Below are 21,631 nucleotides of genomic sequence, written 5' to 3'. Positions count from 1 at the left end.
TATGATTCAATAGTAAGTAATAGTTATCATGATTAATAGTGACTGTCACAACTGTAAAGGTAGAAGTTTTGTAATATAAAAGGGGGAGTAGTTAATCATACAGTCCAGGAACAGAGGACCCTAAGACCATCAAGGGATAAAAGCATGAGAGGAATGTGGGTCCCTGTGCAAAGAAGCAGTGACACCAGAGATGGAGGCAGAGATGAGGACATGGAGAGATAGAGCAGCTGAGGACTCTAGATTCATGGAAAGACAAAGGTTGTGTCCTGGCAACCAGGAGGCAGGCTTGTAGAATATGCCTTTTGGTTGTTTAAATGATTATATATTCTGTGGTGGATTTTTTGTACATTCCCTCCACCTCCCCTCAAAAAACACCAAAGGGAATAGAAACAAATATTGTTAATGATAATGTAAAGAGGAGATTGTAATCATTGCAATGAAATGATGAATGCAAAACCAATGTTCTTTCATGTAAACTGTCTCTCAATTCACAATAAAATAAAAACTGAAAAAAAAAAAAAACAACCTAAACACTGAATTTGTTTTATATTTATAGGTCCAATACCTTGAAAGGCAAATGTCTTTTGAAATGTTTTAAAATAATATCCATATCACTAAAGTCAATGCCTCTGGCCACTGATATAATACAGCACAATGAAATACCATTCCTGTAGAAGAGTTTGAAAATTCCCTTTGGTTGTTGTAATTACATTTGAACAAAACAGTGTATGTTCAAACAAGAGTACAAGAGTATCTGCCTGCATTCCATACAATATTCTATTGTCAGTAAAATTAGCTTTAAATCTTTTTCGTTATTCATAGCACAGGTGAAATAACCTATCTGGACCTAAAGGCAGTTTTTCTATCTAGAACGCAGATTCTAGCAATAAATAATTCACCACCATTATTTATTGTTTTAGGAGCTCTGGTAGTGTAGTGGTTACGAATCGGGCTGCGAGCCACAAGGTCAGCAGTTTGAAACCACCAGCTGCTCCGTGGGAGAAAGATGAGGCGTTCTGCTCCCGTAAAGATTTACAGCCTCGGAAACCCTGTGCAGGGTCGCTATGAGTCGGAACTGACTCCACGGCACATAACAACAACAACAATTTATTGTTTTATCACGAATTTCCTCTTGAAAAACTTGAAGGGAAGACTTTGTGGTTAGAGGATTGCAGTCTTACACAAAGATTCCATCTTGATAGGAGTACTGATGTAGAAGGAATTCTGAAAGGACTCAAGGATGAAGTAATAAATCAAAGGTCAAAACAACAGTTCAGAGTGGTAAGGCACAATAAAACTGGGTACATGGTCTTTGAAAGTCTTTCTAACAAGCCATTGTTACCCAAGGTAAGGACTTGGGAACACACAAGAATTTACAGAAAGGACTTGAAGTTTGTAGGCACAAAGCATATCACAAAAAAATATGCACTGTGATTATCTTCTAGATCACCTTTTTTTTGTTGATCCCAATTTGACAGTGCAGCAGGCTTGTGGAGGGTCCTCAGCACTGTAGAATAACAAGAGACATTTAATATTACAGGAATGATGAACCCCAAGACTTCAGTAAATGTGGTGCTCTTGGACAGGCAGATCTTCCAGACATGTGTGGAGAAGCGTCAGCAGGCAGTGGTTACATTGTTGACACTAATGGTGGAGAACAAAGAGGCTGAAATATCACCATTGAGCACTAGGACCCAAACCCCAGCACTTACAATGCTTGAATTCTTCCTGGTCCTAATAGCATGAGATCCAAAAGGATAAAGAGTAGCCGGGAAACGATCCACACTAATACAGGTGAGGAACAGCATACTCCCATAGAAGTTTATAAGGCAAGTAGTCCCAAAGATCTTGCAGTGGGTGTCACCAAAAGTCCATTGATGGCTTACATTTAAAGTATTTTGAAAGGTGGGGGGCAGGTATCAAGTATGTCAATGAAGGTCAGATTGGTGATGAAAATGACTTAATTCTCATTTTCTTACAGAAACAAAAGACAGAGTCAAAGAATCTTTTGTTTCCCATGGATTTTTCAGAAGACCTGTTAGCTGCAGGAGTTCAACATTCTATGACTAAGAACTGGTAAGAAATGTTTACTTCCCCAAAAAATAAGGTGATAAATGGCTCATGCCTGCAGACAGTTAGCTAATAAACATGTAAAAAGGCAATTTGCACTTTAGAAGCACATATTATTACTCTTTTTTTAAAAACAACAACAGGGCAACATTAACTTTCAGACAAAGACAGACTAGGGAGAAAGAGAGACACACTACTTCTGAATATTTAATCACCTGAAAACCTTATAAATAGCAGTGGAACTCTGTCAGCACCAGATTATTGAATACTGAAACATGAAAAGAGCATCAGAATATTGTCAGATATAGTAGCAGAAAGATGAGACCCTCCAGTTGGAAAACACTCAAAATGAGACTGGGGAAGAGCTGCCCCCTCAAAGTAGAGTTGACCGTGATGAAGCAAATGGAGTAAAGTCTCCAGGGCCTTCATTTGCTGATGGGGCACAACTCAAAATGAAGAGAAACATCTGTAAACATCCATTAATAATAGAAGCAAGGAATGTATAAGTACAAATCCAGGAAAATTGGAAATTGTCAAAAATGGAATAGAATGCATAAACATCAATTTCCTAGGCACTAGAGCCTAAATGGATTGGTATTGGCCATTTTGAATCTGACCATCACATGGTTTACTATGCCAGGAATGACAAAATGAAGAAGAATGGCATCTAATTCACCATCAAAAAGAACATTTCAAGATCTGTCTTGAAGTACAACGCTGTCTGTGATACGATAATATCCATACACCTACAAGAAAGACCACATGGACCTCACTAGATGGAATACACAGAAATGAAATTGACTACATCTGTGGAAAGAGACAGTGGAAAAACTCCATATCACCAGCCAAACTAAGGCCAGGGACAGACTGCAGAACAGACCATCAGTTGCTCATATGTAAGTTCAGCTGAAGCTGAAGAAAAATTAAAAAATCCATGAGACCCAAAATACGACTTTGAACACATCATACGTGAATTTAGAGATCTGACGAACAGATCTGATGCATTAGACACTAAAGACTGAAGATCAGAACTGTAGTGGGATGACTTCGAGAGCATCATACAGGAAGAAAGCGAAGAAGGAAAAGACCAAAGTAAATGTCAGAAGAGTCTCTGAAATTTGCTCTCCAGCTATGGAAGAAGTGGCGGTGCAAGAGCAGAACAGAAAATTTTACAGGTCAGCCCAAGAAGACAAAGTCAATTATAATGAAATGTGCAAAGACCTGGAGTTAGAAAACCGGAAAAGAAGAATACACTCAGCATTTCTCAAGCTGAGGGAATGGAAAAGAAAATTCAAGCTTTGAGTTGCAGTATTGGAGGATTCTATAGGCAAGGCGCTCTGGTAGCGTAGTGGTTATGAATCGGGCTGTGAACCTTAAGGTCAGGGGTTCGAAACTACCAGTCGCTCTGCAGGAGAAAGATAAGGCTTTCTACTCCCGTAAAGATTTACACCCTCGGAAACCCTGTTACAGGGTCGCTATGGGTCGGAACCGACTCAATGGCACTTAACAACAACAACAACAACATAGGCAAGATAGAGGAGCTCTGGTAGCGTAGTGGTTATGAATCGGGCTGCGAACCGCAAGGTCAGCAGTTCGAAACTACCAGTTGTTCTGCGGGAGAAAGGTGAGGCTTTCTGCTCCTGTAAAGATTTACAGCCTCAGAAACCCTGTACAGGGTCGCTATGAGTCTGAACTGACTCCACGGCACATGACCACCACCACCATAGACAAGATAATGAATGATGTAGAAAGCATCAAAAGGTGGAAGGAATACAGAGTCACTGAGGAATCTGTACATGGACACAGAGGCAGTTGTTCAAACAGAACATGGTTACACTGAATGGCTTAAAATTCAGAAAGGTGTACATCACCAGAAGGATGTGCATGTCTGCCTCTGGGCTAGTCACTGATGTGTTCCCTGGTGCAGTCTCTTGTCTGATTCCTGCCCTCACTTAATGTAAGGGGAGGGATCACCTGATGTTCCCAGTCCCCAGCTGAGAAATATAAAGTCACCCCACAGGCTCTCCCAACCATGTGGGTCCCCAGACTCAAACTATGAGGAGCCACAGCTGGTGAGTGGTTCTATCCCTATTTATTGTGCCCCTCCTGCTCTTTGGGCACCTGAGTTTTGGAGGTTCTAGCCTGATTTCTTGCATTTCCCTCTCTTAAATCTAGCATGTGTTCTTCTCACCTTGCTTCACTCTGGGTTTGTCAACATTGTGTCTTGGATTACTGGGGATTCCATGAAGTTGCTGTCCTGTGTCTCTAAATGACTGCTCTGCGTTGGGCTGGTTGGACAGTCTCTTCCACTCACATATCTCCTCCTTCACTTCTTTTAGTTTATTTCTTCTTCCAGCCAATGTTTGAGCTCCTTCTTTATCTTTTCTTATAAAGTCCAGGGTTCCAGGATTAGCCTCTGTATCTGTTTCACTTGCTTTCTCGGGCCTTTGTTGTAGAGGGAAGGTGTGCAGTGACTAGCTAGTTTGCTATCTCAATTCCACCATCAGTAATGTCACCCCAAGAACTTTCACACAAATACAATTTCTAGAAAAGCTGTAAGCCAGGGAATGCTAGAGAGTTGATGCATGGCATTTAGGAATTTTGCCTTTTGAACAAGGAAATAAATCTCAAGAAACAGAAAATATATACCTTTTAGAAATGGATTTCATATTAATTATTTTATATAGTTTGATTATTTTATATAGTTAATTATATATATTTTTATATTTTAATCATATAAAATCAATTCAATTTTTTCTTTTTTGAAAAGAAAAATGATACATTCACAGAATCAGTGCACTTGGGAAAAAGTGCAGGAAGCAGGAGACCTCAGTAGAGTCAATAACAACATCTTCAAGGACAACATTAGCTACATAACAACATAGCATTTTGCTGGTTCTTCTCATACTTAATGTTTCGAATATGGTTGGTTCAGCAGGCCAGCTTTTACTGGTGTAGGATCCATGGAGTTTGTGCGTAAAATTAAGAAAACTCAACTGTGATGCTCAATGTCAGAAGGGTCCATCTGCAAACCCTATACCAACCCAAGATTCATACGATTAGATTTCATTAGGCAAGAGGGTAGTTCGTTCCTCCTCTGTACCAAGAATGTCTTGAGGTATAGGTCTATATTGAGGGAAAGAAGAAAAGAACCTTAATATTTCTTATCTTAAAAACACCCAATACCTACATCTCCACCCAATACTTTCTTAACAGTATCTGCCAAGTTATAAGACTCCACAGACTGAAGAAATGGATGCAAAATAGTTTATATATTCTTCCTACTCCCAAAGTAGTGGGGAAAACAAATATTAGTTGACCATACCTTCTTCTTGAGTGCTCCAGTAGATAATATAAGCCCATTGCTAATCCCTTTAACACAATTAAAGGTATTGGTTAGTGTAAATTCTGCCAGTTAAGTTTCTCTAAAATGTAAGGAAAATTAAAGTATAAGACTGGTTACTCACACTTGTCAGAGGCAACAGACCTTGTATAGCTGCAGCCCATTCAAAACCAATTTTTTCATACAGAAATCCACCCAGTGTAGGTCCTAAAAAAGCACTGACAAAGAAAACAAGAAAGGATGTCAACAGTGCAGAAAAGAAAGTCTTCTTAAAGCTGTTTAATCCCTCGATCATAAGTCTTCACCAAGTTAGAACTATAAGTACTAAAGAAAATATCCATTTCTAAGCACAGCTTGGGAAAAAGAAAAAAATTCTACCTGTTGATAAAAAAGTAAAAAATTTTACAATTCTAAAACTCCAACTGCTTCTGAAAAAAGTGCTACCTTATATAAAAAGAAAGGCAACATGCATTCAAAGGAATCCTTATTTTTATCCTCTCTACTTGTCTCCATATGAAAGACAGTATTTTTCTATTCAGCATTTACATTAAAAATAACTTAATTCAGTATATATTTATTAAGGAAACACTGCATTTCTAGCATGGAGCCCCTGGTTAGTAAAAATACTTATGTGCTCAACTACAAGTCAAAACTTTGGCCGTATGAACCCACCCAGAAGCACCTCAGAAGAGAGGCTTGGTGATCCGCTTCCCAAAGGTCACTGTCAGCATATAGTTAAGCCTCTGGTATAGCTTGTTGTTAAGTTCCATCAAATCAGTTCTGACTGTTAGTGAGTGACCCTGTATAAGGTTTCTGAGGAGCAGCTAGTGGGTTTGAACTACCGACATTGTGGTTAGCAGTCCACTGTTTATCCTACATTTTCACACCAGGACACTGGAATAATGTTGTTGTTGTTGTTAGGTGCCGTTGAGTAGGTTCTGACTCATAGAGATCCTGTATAGGGTTTCCAAGGACTGGCTGGTGAATTTAAAGCGCAGACCCTGTTATTCAAACCAACTTTGTGGTCCAGTGCTTTATCCCACAGAACCACACCAGGACTTCCTCTGGTATAACAGAGAGTGAAAAGTAAATGAATGAATGAATAATTGTTTTTTAATCTGCTGAAGGAAGTTAAATATATCACATAATTAGGGTAATGCATTCTTCTTGTTGTTGTTAAGCGCTATCTCATAGGAACCCTATATAGGTTTTTTGAGGAGCAGCTGGGGAGATTGAACCACAGACCTACGGGGCCATGCTTATCCTACATAACTACACCAGGACTGCAAGATAATGAATGCATAGTCAACTATTGTGATTAGATATTAAGCTGCTTCATCATCACTGATTTTGGAGGCAGAGGGTGTAGATTAGAACTCTGGCTCTGCCCTCAAACTCTAAATTCATTTTAACTTTACCACCTGAACTTTTTGTCTATAAAATGGGGATATGATTTTCTATCTTGCGGGCTGAAGTAAAATTCAAGAACACTCACCCAACTGACCATATTGCACCAAAGAGACCTGAGACGAGTCCCAAAGTACTCAATCCTTCCTCAAATCCATTTTCACTGTAAAAAAGAGTGCATCCATTATTAAAAGGGAAACCTGTGTGAAAGAAAATAATGCTGTTGATTAATAAATGAAGATAAGCCAGGGGTGGTTTGAGCAAAGCCAGCAGCAGAAACACTCCATTTCTAAGACAAAAATCTCATCCAATTTCAAGGACTGTCCATATGATACCTATGCCATGATTGTCTAAAAAAGAAGTTGACTGCATATACAAGACACAGATGTAATTACAGGTACAGAGATGCACGGGGCCATGCCTTATTCCTGTGACATTTATTAGACACTGCCCAGCCATAGGTCCTCTATCTCCTCAAGTTTACTTTGTTCCTGTTCTTCTTCTTGACGTGAGTAAACAAAAGATGGCTGGTCATGTAATGCACACCAGTGCCTCTGGGAGAGAGGGGCAATGCTGAACGAAGACTTTCCATCTAACTTTGGCTTTAAAAAAGTATATATACATGAAGACGTAAATCAACCCATGCCTCTCTCCATGGTCCATTTTATCTATTATGGTTCTAATATTGCTACATATATATATTTATATTCTTGTATTATTATTTTTACTACTTAAATCATAAAATTCTGTCACATAAAATCCCAAAGGTTTCATATTCACAAGAAAAATCATCTCATACGATGTCATCCCTACAAAATTGAGACATTCAAAAAAGCCTGTGATGCTCACTATTATTCACAAGACAGCTCTGCAAGCAATGAAAATCACTTACTATGCACAACTGAGTAGCTCCGGGAAAGTTGGAATTATACTCATCCCAGTAGAGATGCCGATCACAACCAATACCAGCACCAGCATCCAGAGCTGACTGCATACGAATTGTGGAGACAAAAAAAGAGAAGAAATTAGCATTTTAAGAGGCAAGAAAAAAAGCTTAATGCTAAGTAGGGCAGGACCCAGAGAAGGTAAGTAGTTTCACTGATAACTCAACTAGCCTCTTCCAGATACATCCCCTGGGTGATGCAACAGTTAAAGACAGTTAACATATTCCGTTTCTAGCCCAAAAGTTGGAAGTTCAAGTCTTCCCAAACGTTCCTTTGAAGAAAGGTCTGGTGATCTAGTTTAAAAAAACACCAGTCCATGAAAATCCTATGGAGCACTCTTCTATTATGAGTCACATGGTGTCACCATGGAGTCAACTCAGTGTCAACGGATACCGGTTCTCTTCCTGATCTCTTACCAAAAAGATCTATTACCAAAATGCAGGAATATGCATTTTTGGTAATAATAATAATAATAATAATAAAAGACTTTAGATTTTCTTTATAGTCATCTGATCCCATTATACAAGTTATAGCACCTTTTAGCTTCTTATATGTTGGGGGTAAATCCCAACCCTCACCATACAGAATCCTTTCAGGTTGGTTCAAAAGCCAATACTAATGCTGCTCCTTCCATTGGCTGACTTTGACATGAATTTTATTGAAAAATTATTTAAGATTTGAGTTGAAGGGAAAGAGTAAGGGAATTACTTTACATAAATGACTTTGCAAACATTTGATCCTTTAACAACCCTGGGATGTTTCAAACTACACCTTGAATTATTGTCAAATCTTTTTTGAGATAAGAAAGCTGAGGCTCTAGGAAGGTAAATGATTTCTTCAATAGCTAATAAGTCTGAATGACTTTCGAGATTTCTGCTCTTTCCATGCATAATACCCTGTTTTTCCCCAGAGGTACCTGAAAAAGTCTAAGGAGCTTATACTATTTTACTAAATACATGATAATAAACAAGCCTTAATTCACTTAATTAACTCCAGGTGTGGTGCTGTAGGATCAGCACTGGACTGGGAACCACAAGGTTGGCAGCTGTTTTAGTATCATCCTTAGCATGAAGTAGGTGTTAATTGTTGTTATTGTTAAATGCTGCTCCTCAGAAACTCTACATAGGGTTGCTATGAGTCGGAAACCAACTTGATGGCATTTAACAATAACAACAATTAACACCTACTTCATGCTAAGGATGATACTAAAACAACAAAAAAGGATTTGGTCCCTACCTCTAAGAATCAGGAGGAAAAGTAAGAAAAAACATAAAAAAGAAATACACACACACTATGGATGATCAATTCAAGGTAGGTAGTAATCCATACTGTTAAAAAACAAAACAAAACTACAAACAAACATGAAGCTGAAGCATGGACTAAATATTTTTCTCATTTGATACAGATTTTCGGCACTGTTGTTTGTTTGGATCACTTCTAGTTTCTATTAAGGGAAAATACTGTCAGTTTCACAAATAATTCTATATAGTCCTTGTTATTGTTCTTGTTAAGTGTTGTCGAGTCGGTTCCAACTCATAGCAATCCTATATAGGGTTTCTGAGGAGTGGCTCGTGAGCTTGAACCACCAACCTTGTGAAGCAAATCAACCTTGCAATCCGGTACATTAACCCACAACACCACACCAGGACTCATATATAGTCCTAAGTGAAGGTAATTATTTAATACTAAAGTTCAAAACACTAAGTCGTACCAGGCTTACACCATTTTTAAAAAATACTTCTTGGTGCTAGTTCAAACATAAGAGGAAGGAAAGAAATTACCTTTTAATGTGCAAGAGTGGAACCGGTCCTAAGAGCATGTAGCACCCCGCTGTGATTAAGTTTCCAAAGACCAGAAGCCATTTCCTTAGATACTGGTACAGAGAAACAAGAGTCCAAAGACATTTTTAAGAAGTAAAAATTCTCCATTGCAAAAGAATATTAAAAATCTTTAAAGAACACAAGCTTTACTATCTAAAAGCACAAATAAACTTTTCATGCGAGAGAAAATAGGTAGATGGTAAATTCAAATGCGATGACAGAGTAGGATGGTATTCACTGCTATACAAGTTGTAAGTAGCCCAAGAAGGATTCATTGGATAGGAGGAGTATTTATTGCAGATTTTGTACATGATGAACTATTCAAAATTTAAATACCAAACTCCGTATTTAGCAACATAGCTCTCAAGTAGGTACAATGCCTAGATAAATCACATCATTAATAAAATTATTTCTCAATAAACTACTTCAGTGCAGGTTAAAAATTACAGAATTATAGTAACTGCTCAGTAATTTAAGACTATGTCTTAAAACCAAGTACTGAACACTGTTAAGGCATTAACTTTTGGTCACCTGGAATTACTAAGTAATCTCTAGGAAATTCATGTCTTGTTAAATTTATAGGAAAATCAAATGAAAAATTAGCAATAAAGCCATACAATATTGAGGTTTGGCTAACAATACTAGTTTACTATGTTAGTCATCCAGAACTAAAGATTTAGGCCCAAAGGAAAACAGATGGGATTTTCAATCAGCATGGGTAAGGAAGTTGGCTATAGGGTGGAGTCTGGTGTGGCGCTGTAGGTTAATGCGCTGGACTGCAAAGTTGTTTTGAATTGCAAGGTTGGTGATTTAAGCTCACCAGTTGTTCCTCGGAAACCCTATACAGGGTCTTTACAGGTTGGAACTCAATCAACAGCACTCAACAACAACAACAACAACAAAGAATCATCAAAGGAGCTCTGACGGCACAGTGGTTAAGTGCTCAGCTGATAATCTAAAGGTTGGTGGTTTCAAACCACCAACCTTTAGATTGAAACTCCACAGAAGAAAGATGAAGCAGATTGCAGCCTGGAAACCTTATGGGGCAGTTCTACTCTGTCCTAGAGGGTGGCTATGAGTCTGAATTGTGTTGATGACAATGGGTTTTATGGGATTATCAATGCACATTTACACGGCCAATCCTCTGACTCCCTCAAAAAAGTCTAAATGGGTTAAACATTGGGCTGCCAACCACATATTCAGTGGTTCAAATCCACCAGTTGCTCAGCAGAAGAAAGATGACACTTTCTGCTTTCGTAAAGATTTACAGCCCTGGAAACCTTATACTGGGTTGCTATGGGTCAGAACTAAATTGAGGGCACAAAATCTTCAAAAGCAGAATTGATCATTTGAGCCTTTTATTTGTAAATGTCCTTAATTACATCTGGGTCTCTATCCTAACTTTAAGATTAACGTTATTTTTACCCCTGCAAAGTCTACATCAAAAGTACTTTTCCTTAAAAAAAAATAAGTCAACCCCGATAGTTCTTCAACATTCTTTATCATAAGACTCCTCTTCTCCCAAATGAAGCTGCTCCCAAATGTTACAACTGAATCTGCTCAGAGTGATGCAGGTTGGAAGACACCAGAACCTCTTGTCACTCAAATACTATGTCAGTTCTAAGCAATGGGCCCAGAGCATTTTGCAAGTACAGTTAGAAAGCTACTGGTATAAACAATCAAAAGCAATTCTTAGCTATGAATGAAGTGCACATACTGGCATTTTATCACTTAGTAGACCTAACAGTGGTGAAGAAATAGCATAACATAGTGCCAGACCCAGGAACACCAGTCCCACATATCCAGCTGGTAAATTAAACTGCAGAGGGAAAAAAAAAAAAAAATCAGAATTAAATTACATAGTTAAGTCATTTTATAAATAAACATTCATATTTTTTTCTTTTACATTATTCTGCTTCATTATTATAAACATATATGAAACACACTGGCCATTTCAACATTTTTCACATGTACAATTCAATACGGCTAATCACATCAATTATACTGTGCAAACATCACCAAGTATTCATTGGCAAAGTTTCCACCAGCATATACACGTCAGCCTTTTCCTTCTATCATTTCTACAGTCCTGGTTATTTATCATGAATCTACTAAACATAATCACCATTCTGACTTATAAATTCCTTAGTTTTTATCTATATAAAAAATCAACCAACAAGCAAAAAAACTAACCATAGGTCTGAAGCCCTTGCTGTTTTGCTTTGCAACATTTTATATTAAAAACACAATTTTGAGTCTCTAGATTATTGACCTTTTATGTGGAAGCCAGTGCTTTTCAACCATTTTTGTTGTGTGCTCTCAAATGGGATCCAACTCTATAGTGAACCTTTAGGAGCGATCCGAGCTGCCCATAAAGTTTCCTACGCTATAAACATTACAGGAGGAATCCTGGAAAGGCGCTGTGGGTTAATGTGCTGGACTGCAAAGTCGTTTGAACCTCAAGGTTGGCAGTTCAAGCTCACCAGCCGCTCCTTGTAAACCGTATACAGGGTAGCTATGGGTCAGAACCAACTCGACAGCACTTAATAACAACAACTATCATCACAGGCGCACTTCAGTCTTTTCTCTTGTGGAGCCCTCAGGCATGTTCCGACCATCTTTCTAGTTAGCACTCAAACGCTTAACCATTGCACCACCAGAGCTGCTTTTTCAATCTTTAGTGAGCACATAAACTACTTGGTTGTTGTTGTTAAATTCAATCGAGTTGATTCCACCCCATGGCAACTCTCTATAGGATTTCTGAGGAGTGACTGGTGAGCTTGAACCGCCAACTTTGTGGTTCAAGTTTGTATTCCAGCGCATTAATCCACAGCACCACTCCAGGACTCCATGTAAAGAAGGAGATGACATCAATTTTAAAGGCCTTTTAAAACTACCACATAACTTTGATCATGTTGCAGAGTCCTGGTGTGGTGCTCTAGGAGAAACACTAGACTGGTAACCACAAGATTGGTGGTTCAAATCCACCAGCTGCTCCTCAGAAACCCTACACAGGAGCTCTATGAGTTAGAACTGACTCAGTGGCACTTAACAACAACTATGATCGACATGGTATAAATACTTCTTTTTGCAATCTGTGTTGTTTTCATTTTTTAAATAATTTTCTTAGTTACACCTGTTATTGTTGTTAGCTGCTTTTGAGCCAGCACTGACTCGTGGCGACTGCACTCCGTGGGTTTGTCAAAGCTGTGCTTACTTGGAACAGATCAGCAGCTCCTTTCTTCTGAGATACATTTGGGTGAGTTTGAACTAAGTGGCTTTAAACCACCATCCTTTTATTTAGTAATTGTGGGTCCAAATTATACCCATGAGATTAATTTAGGCATCAGTATATAATGTAGTGGAGTCCGGATGTGTCTCTATGGGTTAATGCACTGGACTCCAAGGTTGGTTTGAACTGCAAGTTCGGTGGTTCAAGCTCACCAGCTACTCCTTGCAAACCCCATACAGGGTCACTTTGAGTTGGAACTGACTCAACTATACTTAATAACAATAACATATAATTTAATTGTGCTATGTTCGGCATTAAGTTGTGGTAAGAAATTAGTCCTTTAAAAATAGTAGCAAGATACAAAATTCAGAAATGGACTTTTCTGATTTCATAGTTTGAGAGACAGGATGAACCCATCCTATTATAAAAGGATGGGCAACCAATGATCATGCAGCAAACTGCCATTTAAAACAACTGATAAGACAACAGGATCAAACAATTTGGTATAAAAACAGTGAGAAAAATAAATTTCTGAAGATTTCTCATAAGCTATAACTGAGCAATTGGAGTTTGCTACAGATTGCTAGCAGATTCTTTACCTTGGTCAGATATAGCTTCCTAAGAGCCCAAGAACATTACTCTCAAAGAGATGCCTTGCTGATAAAGGGAACGTAGGCACAACATTTGTCTTAAGTATTATGTTCCTGGATGTCCACAGGTTAAACTGATTATATTTTTTCTGTAAACCTTGGACCAGGCACTAAAATTACAATTCCCAAGCTTAACTGGACATAAGGAGCAGTGTAGAACTGTAAGAATTCATTTTAACTCTTACATTACATGATAAAGCAATGCGCAGAAACTGTTTGATATCATCATATTAGAAACTTAATTGAAATGTAAGTGTAGGTAACTGTTATTTTAATCACAGGGCCTCCAATAAAGTCAGTATGGGCTGCACTTTGTGCATTAATGACCCTTTAGCTACGTATCAACTCTGCACTGTCATAAATTATCAGACCCAGACTTTGGCATGAGTTCTATCATATCATAATCCTTCTTCAAAAAATACTAAGAACGTATTTCCATGGCATCAAACTTCTAGAAATCAATACTTATTTTCAGCCCTTGACAAATTTAATAGTTCAGAGTCATCAGGTCTTATCTAGTTGTTTAAAAAGTATATCCTTTTCAGCCAAATCTCAATAAAAAGTCTAAGAAAAAATATATTTTTAAGTAAGTTGACCAAGAGGGCATCACCCTACTGAAGGGCATCACATTAGCTGAGGTGCAGAGTATTGAACTGCTTCACTGGAATATAAACACATAGAGGTGAGGCTCTCCTCAAGAAATAGCATAAATGGTGACTGAGAAGACCTACAATGACACAGACCTACAATGACCTTTTCATGGAGGAAGAATGGGAGCCATTCCACAGAAATCAGGGCCTGAGAGCAAGCCATCACTCTACTTACCTTCTCTAAGACAAAGAGAGACAGAGTAGGGTCCAGGAAGCCAAACCCCGCGCTGAGTGAATTGATGACAAAGGCTATAAGGGCAACCTTGGGCAAAGTGATGAGTTTCCAGAATGAGTGCTCACTGGGATCAGCGTCTTCGGGGAAAAATGAAACGAGAAAAAAAGAATCTTAGTAAAATCAGTAAGGCCTTCTTCTATCTCCTAACCAAAATAACTGGTCCTCTAACCTTTGCCTAAAATTGTATCATCAGCTACATTGTTGTTGTTGTTAGGTGCCATCTAGTCAGTATCAACCCATAGCAACCTTATGCATAGCAGAACGAAACAATGTCCAATCCTGGGCCAACCTCACTACTGTTGCCACACTTGAGTCCATCGATGCTGCCACCTGGCCAATCCATCTCGTTTTTTTCTTCCTCTTTTTCTCTGACTCTCCATCTTACCAAACACGATAACCTTCTCCAGCGACTGTTCCCTCCTGACAATATGTCCAAAGTTTGAGAAACGAAGTTTGGCCATCTTGGCCTCCAAGGAGCACTCTGGCTGCACTTCTTCCAAAACAGATCTATTGGTTCTTTTGGCAGTCCATGACACTTTCAATATTCTCCTCCAACACCATAACTCAAAGGCATCAGTTCTTCTATGGTCTTCCTTCTTCACTGTCCAGCTTTCGCATCCATATGAGGTTATTGAAAATACCATGGCTTGGGTCAGGCGCACCTTAGTCCTCAAACTGACATCTCTGCTCTTCAATAAAAAGTTCCTGAGCAGCAGATTTGCCCAATGCAATAAGTCGTCTGATCTCTTGACTGCTGCTTCCGTGAGTGTTGATAGTTGATCCAAGAAGAATGAAGTGCTTGACAACTTCAATCTTTTCTCCATTGATAAGAATGTTGTTTATTGGTCCAGTGGTGAGGATTTTTGTTTTCTTGACATTGAATAACATTAGCATATGTTATTCAAGCCTAGAACACACATTTGAATTTCTTACAAATGATTTCTCAATTCCAAAAAGATCCAACCAGAATTAGAGTTGGAGGCGGGGGGCAGCAGGGGTCTTCGGTTACAGGTTATAACCTTGAAGCAATTAAAGCCTTAAGCAGATGAGAGACAGAGAATTTGTAAAGTTTGATTTGGTGCATGGAAAACGCATCACCAGAAAATGTACCAATGCACAGTTTGAGTGTGTGTGCCAAGTGGAACAAGAGTTCATCAAAAACACCTATTTTTCTACTGGCAAAGGAAACACTGGATTGAAATGCGTGCCATAGAAGCATGTGTAAACAACCTTTGACATTCCAGGTCAAGTGAGTGCCAACTTTACTTTCCACATTTCCCCAACAATTATCCAATCTCTCCAGTTTCAAGTATCAGGCATAGCTGTGCCCAAGCCTCCTGCCATATTGTGTAACATATAATTTTGTCCTAACTGATTTTCCAAACTCTGTTCACTCTATAAGGCCTAGCTCTGGCTCTACTTTTTTTCACAAAATGTAACTTCTCTGGTTTTCCATTCCATTTCTATTCTATGTTGTTGTTGTTTGGTGCCATCAAGTCGGTACCGACTCACAGCGACCCTATGCACAACAGAATGAAGCACTGTCTGATCCTGGGCCAACCTCACTACTGTTGCCACACTTGAGCCCATTGATGCTGCCACCTTGTCAATCCATCTCGCTGGGGGTCTTCGTCTTTTTCTCTGACCCTCCACCTTACCAAACATGATATCTTTTTGCAGCAAAAATATATCCAAAGTATGAGAGACAAAGTTTGGCCATCTGGCCTCCAAGGAGAACTCTGGCTGTACTTCTTCCAACACAGATCTGTTTGTTCTTTTGGCAGCCCAAGGTACTTCCAATATTCTCCTCCAATAACATAGCTCAAATGCATCAATTCTTCTACGATCTTCCTTATTCACTGTGCAGCTTTCGCATGCATATGAGGTTATTGAAAATACCATGGCTTGGGTCAGACTCACCTTAGTCCTCACACTGACATCTTTGCTCTTCAACACTTTAAAAAGGTATTGTGCAGCAGATTTGCCTAATGCAATACATTGTCTGATTTCTTAACTGCTGCTTCCATGTGTGTTGATGGTTGACCCAAGAAAAATTACATCTTTGACAACTTCAATCATTTCTCGATTGATAAGAATGTTATTTATTGGTCCAGTGGTGAGGATGTTGTTGTTAGGTGCCCTTAAGATGGTTCTGACTCACAGTGACCCTATGTAAAACAGAACAAAACACTGCCCAGTCTGGTGCCATCCTCACAATCATTGCCATGTTTGAGCCTATTGTGGTAGCCACTGTGCCAATATATCTCATTGAAGGTGTCCCTCTTTTCTTGATAACCCACTACCTTAACAGGCACGATGACTTTCTCCAAGCACTGGTCCCTCCTGGTACATGTCTGAAGTACACGTGAGGAAGTGTCACTATCCTTGATTCTAAGGAGCACTCTGACTATACTTCTTCCGAGACAGATTTGTTTGTTCTGGCAGCCCATGGCATATTCAATATTTTTTGCCAACACCACAATTCAAATACATCAATTCTTTGGTCTTCCTTATTCACTATCCATCTTTCACATGCATATGAGTTGATTGAAAATATCAGGTGTACCTCAGTCCTCGAAGTGACATTTTTGCTTTTGAATACTTTAAATAAGTCTTTTGTAACAGATTTGCCCAATCAATATATTATTTGATTTCTTTAAAAACAAGAAATGTATTTAAACAAGATGCTTAGCTTGAAGGGAAGGCTATGTAGGAGCCATTACTTTTGGAGTAATTTACTCCTGTGTCCTGGTGTTGCACTGTAGGGTAAGCACTGAACTATTAACCACAAGCTTGGCAGTTCAAACCAACCAGTGCTCCTCAGAAATCACACAGGGTTGCTATAAGTCGGAAGGGACTCAACAGCACTTAATAGCAACAACAGCAAAGACAGATTTGCTTCATCAAAAAAGATTATAAAATTGTCCTTGGTTTTACAATAATACATGAAAAACATTAAGATTCTTTAACTTAACAAGGTATGAAGGCAGTTTTTATGTTGTGATTTGTTGTTGTTGTTAAACAGCGAGAGCAAAACAACTTACTGGAACATAAAGTTAAGAGCTGAATGAGCGTGACACTGATGAAAAAGAGGGGGATTTTCACAGAACTAGTATTTTTCCCCATATCACTTCCACTTGATGTTGATAAAAAACATACGACTGGCCACTTAGTAAAAAAGAAAAAACAAGTCAATATGCTAGAGCTTACTTTATACACAATAAAGGAATGGGAAAGGGTAAAACGAAAGAATAGAGAAAACTGTATTGCAGTTATCGGGGTGTGATGGAACCAAATCGAAAACATATTCCTGGTCAGTAGGAACAGAGATCTAGGGTAAAGTAGTAGTTGTTGTTGTTGTTGTTGTTAGGTGCCATGAGTCGGTTCCAACTCATGGCGACCTTATGCACAACAGAATGAAACACTGCCTGGTCCTGCACCAACCTCATAATCATCTTGACACATGAGTCCATTGATGCTGCCATTGTGCCAATCCATCTCATTGGGGATCTTCCTTTTATTGTTGATCCTATACTTTACCAAACATGATGTTCTTCTTCAGGGACATCAGTTAATATAATATATTCAAAGTATGAGAGACAAAGTCTTATCATCTGGCTTATAAAGAGCATTCTGGCTGTACTTCTTCCAACATAGATTTACTTGTTCTTCTGACAATCCATGGTACACTTAATATTCTTCTCCAGCACCATACAGCAAATGCATCAATTCTTCTACAGTCTTCCTTATTCATTGTCCAACTTTCACAAGCATATGAGGCTGCTAAAAATACCATGGTTTGGGTCAGGGGCATCTTAGTCCTCAAGCTGACATCTTTGCTCTTCAGAGCGTTACAAAGGTCTTGTTCAACAGTTTTGCCTAGTGCAATGTGTCATTTGATTTCCTAACTGCTGCTTCCATAACTGTTCATGGTTAATCCAAGCAAAATGAAGTCTTTAACAACTTCATTATTTTTCCATTTATCATAAAGTTGTTTATTTATCCAGTAATGAGGGTTTTTGATTTGTTAACACTGAAGTACAACCTATGGTAAAGTAGTAGACTTCCTTTTAGAAGACACTTCCTGCTTGCTGCTAGAACACATCAATTGCATCTTCATCCTCCAGTTCTAACTGTATAGGTGTATATGTTTCACTGACTGTCTATTCAGTTGGAAGGTGATCTGCCTCATTGACAAACTCTGACAGATCACCTCTGTCTTGACAACAGGCTTGCATTAGTTTACTAAGTGTTACATGCCTCTTAAATCTTAAACTGTACTACAGAAGTATCCTTCTCTGCCACTTTTAAATTAATATGATCACGGTTCTCAGTCTTGACTCCTTTTGTGGGTTTCTCATTGGTCACTGTGAGTGCTGGAGTCTCTTCAGCTGCCACTTCACAAAGAGGTACTAGGTCCACAAGAACAAGCACACTAGCAGCCTCAGGAGCAACCGAAGCTCATTTTGATTTCTTGACTGCTGCTTTCATGGGCGTTGATTGTGGATCCAAGCAAGTAAAATGAATTCAGGGACAAGCTTACTTTTTATTCCATTATCATGATGTTGCTTGTTGGTCCAGTTTTGTGGATTTTTGTGTTCTTTATGTTGAGGTTAAATACACACTAAAGACTTTAGTCTTTTATCTTCATCAGTAAGCATTTTAAATGTTCTTCTTTTCAGCAAGCAAGATTGTGTCACATTTTGCATGTTGTTAAGGAGCCTTCCTCCAACCCTGATACTACGTTCTTCTTCATATAGTCCTGCTTCTCAGATTACTTGCTCCACAAATAAGTATGAATAAGTGTGGAGAGAGGATGCAATCCTGATGCGAACCTTACTAGCCTATATTTTCTAGTCTATGCTATGTGATTTATTCTTACAACAGTGGTGTGAGGCAGCAATTGACCTCCTCTGACTTTAGAAGGGAGAAGGAAGATCAAGCTCCACATCAGCCTAAAGCCAGTTCCTGAGACAGAAGTCACACATATTTCCAGGTTTCAACCTTCATCAATTCTGACAGCACCTGTCCCTCTCCCAGCACTCTACTTCCCTGCTGGGTTCTATAATTTGTTGCAATGACCACAGAGAACTCACAGAGCACACAATTCTGAGGCTTATCAGAGAGGTAGCTGGTGACAATTGAGGATCAGAGATGCTCAGGATATAGTTTTTCAGTCAGGACAGCTCCTTTCAGCTGTGCTTGCTGCTTAGACAAATATTACTAAGCTCTTTTAGCTCTGAGCCAATGGCTCCTTGACCTCTGCCCTAGTCAAGCAAGTGTAGTTTTGTCAATAAATGTCTACTACAACACTAAGCCTTGGCCTGAAGATGCTTAGTTGTAGCCCAGTGGGTTGGCAAACCTAGCTCTCTGAATTAAGTGCTTGAAGGGACTCCTAAGCAGCAATCTGGAAGGCACTCTGCTTTCTTGCTCCATGGGCTGGAAAGCCCCCCACTCTGCTGTGTGCCTTTTGTTCTGCTGCATCTATTGCCACCAGATCTGTACCACATTTCTGCCAGGCTCTGGTTTACAGCTCTATGTCTCCTGGATTGAAAGGGTTCAGCACAGGGATCTTGGGGTCCAAGGGAAGTGTCTCTTCTCTCTTGATGGTAGTGAAATCCTCATCCCTATTTCTGAGATAACTCATTTTAAACCTAGCAGGACTGCAAAACTGACCAATCCCCATGGTAAGGTTCCATACACCTCATTTGCTTGGTCCCACCTCACAAGGGTGTCAAGCACCTTATTTACATTACTGGCAACTTATTCAGTCTCCTTGGTAGGCCACAAACATCTCACATTTGCATATTCCCTATCCAGTAATTTGGTAGTAATTACAAAGAATATGACTAGAAGGCCATATCAAGAAATTCACTGCACTAAGTTCTGGTAGTGTAGTGGTTACGAATCGGGTTGTTAACCTTAGGGTCAGCAATTCGAAACTACCAGTTGTTCCATGGGAGAAAGATGAGGCTTTCTGCTCCCGTAAAGATTTACAGCCTCAGAAACCCTATACAGAGTCGCTATGAGTCGGAACCGACTCCATGGCACATAACAACAACAATAACAAAACTCTATACTATATAATTTAACACCTAAATTATAAATATACAGTTGACCCTTAAACAACATGGGTTTAAACTGTGTGTATCCACTTAAATGCAGATGTTTTTTAATGTTCTGTGACACTAATCAGGAGTTCATCTCTTCAGTAGATTATCACAATAAAAAGAGATCTTTTGAGGTTCTCACATATATTTTCATCATGTTTAGTGCAATACTGCAAATCTTGACTAACACTATGGGACCCATACAAAGTGCCACTAGTGACACTGGAAGTGGTCCCGGGAAACATAGACAAGTCATGACATTACAAGAAATAAACCAAATTGCTATGTATGTACCATAGATTGAGGTTTGCAGTTGTGATTGGCCGCCACTTCAAGTTAAATGATCCCAGTGTAAGGACCATTTGTAAAAGAAGAAAAGGAAATTTGTAAAGCCATTCCTGCAGTTTTGCCAGCAGTCATGAACACCTTGCATTTTTATCTTGAACTGAAAATGCAATTTTTTTATGTGGATTCCACAACATAATATATATGTCGTGTTGTGTTATTGCTGTTAAGTGCCATCAAGTCAATTTCAACTCATAGCAACCCTGCATAGGGTTTCCGAAGAGTGGTCGATGGTTTTGAACTGCTAACCTTCCAATTTATCCTACAGAGCTATAACAGGACTCCATATAAAATAAATAGCATACAAAACTGTGTGTTGCTTCACCAAAGAAGAACACCTAAACATCGAAAAATTTCAAATATTGTGGGGGGAAAAAATGTCAAAATATAAAATTAAGAAAAAAAAAAAAGGAAATTTTGAACCTTATGTACCGAGTAAATGTCAGGTTTAGCAAATAATGCTAGTCCTAGCTTACTTATTCATTAAAACACACACACCCAAAAAAAACCAGTAAAATATAAAAACAAATTAATAATTTTATGTTGTTGTTATGTGCCTTGGAGTCGGTTCCAACTCATAGCAACCCTGTACAGGGTTTCTGAGGCTTTAAACCTTTACAGGAGCAGAAAACCTCATTTTTCTCCCATGGAACAGCTGGTAGTTTCAAACTGCTGACCCTGAGGTTAGCAGCCTGATTTGTAACCACTCTGCTACCAGAGGAAAAAGAATTTTCAGCAAAGTACAAAAATTTAAAGTATATTCAGATAATACCCACTTGATCTGGCTTCAATGACTGAATGATCAGAGCTCAACTAGAAGAAGAA

At 38.9% G+C, this 21,631-nt stretch overlaps 1 protein-coding gene and 1 pseudogene across 1 annotated transcript in view; both read right to left on the bottom strand.

Moving 5' to 3' along the window:
• LOC102837271 overlaps positions 1-2,019 on the bottom strand; it is a 25,791-nt pseudogene extending 23,772 nt beyond the window's left edge.
• A 3,110-nt stretch (positions 2,020-5,129) lies between these two features.
• Positions 5,130-21,631, bottom strand: part of SLC18B1 (solute carrier family 18, subfamily B, member 1) — a 59,188-nt gene continuing 42,686 nt past the window's right edge. The window contains exons 9-16 of the mRNA XM_006834720.1: positions 14,292-14,428; positions 11,302-11,403; positions 9,546-9,637; positions 7,713-7,808; positions 6,909-6,983; positions 5,538-5,631; positions 5,396-5,442; positions 5,130-5,196 (exon numbers count right to left, since the gene is read on the bottom strand). Of these exons, the coding sequence (XP_006834783.1) occupies positions 5,130-5,196; positions 5,396-5,442; positions 5,538-5,631; positions 6,909-6,983; positions 7,713-7,808; positions 9,546-9,637; positions 11,302-11,403; positions 14,292-14,428 (710 nt within the window). The remainder of the gene's footprint in view (positions 5,197-5,395; positions 5,443-5,537; positions 5,632-6,908; positions 6,984-7,712; positions 7,809-9,545; positions 9,638-11,301; positions 11,404-14,291; positions 14,429-21,631) is intronic.

This window comes from Chrysochloris asiatica, unplaced genomic scaffold (assembly GCF_000296735.1).
Source record: "Chrysochloris asiatica unplaced genomic scaffold, ChrAsi1.0 scaffold00013, whole genome shotgun sequence".
NCBI lineage: Eukaryota > Metazoa > Chordata > Mammalia > Afrosoricida > Chrysochloridae > Chrysochloris > Chrysochloris asiatica.
This window is presented reverse-complemented; position numbering and strand designations above follow the sequence as displayed.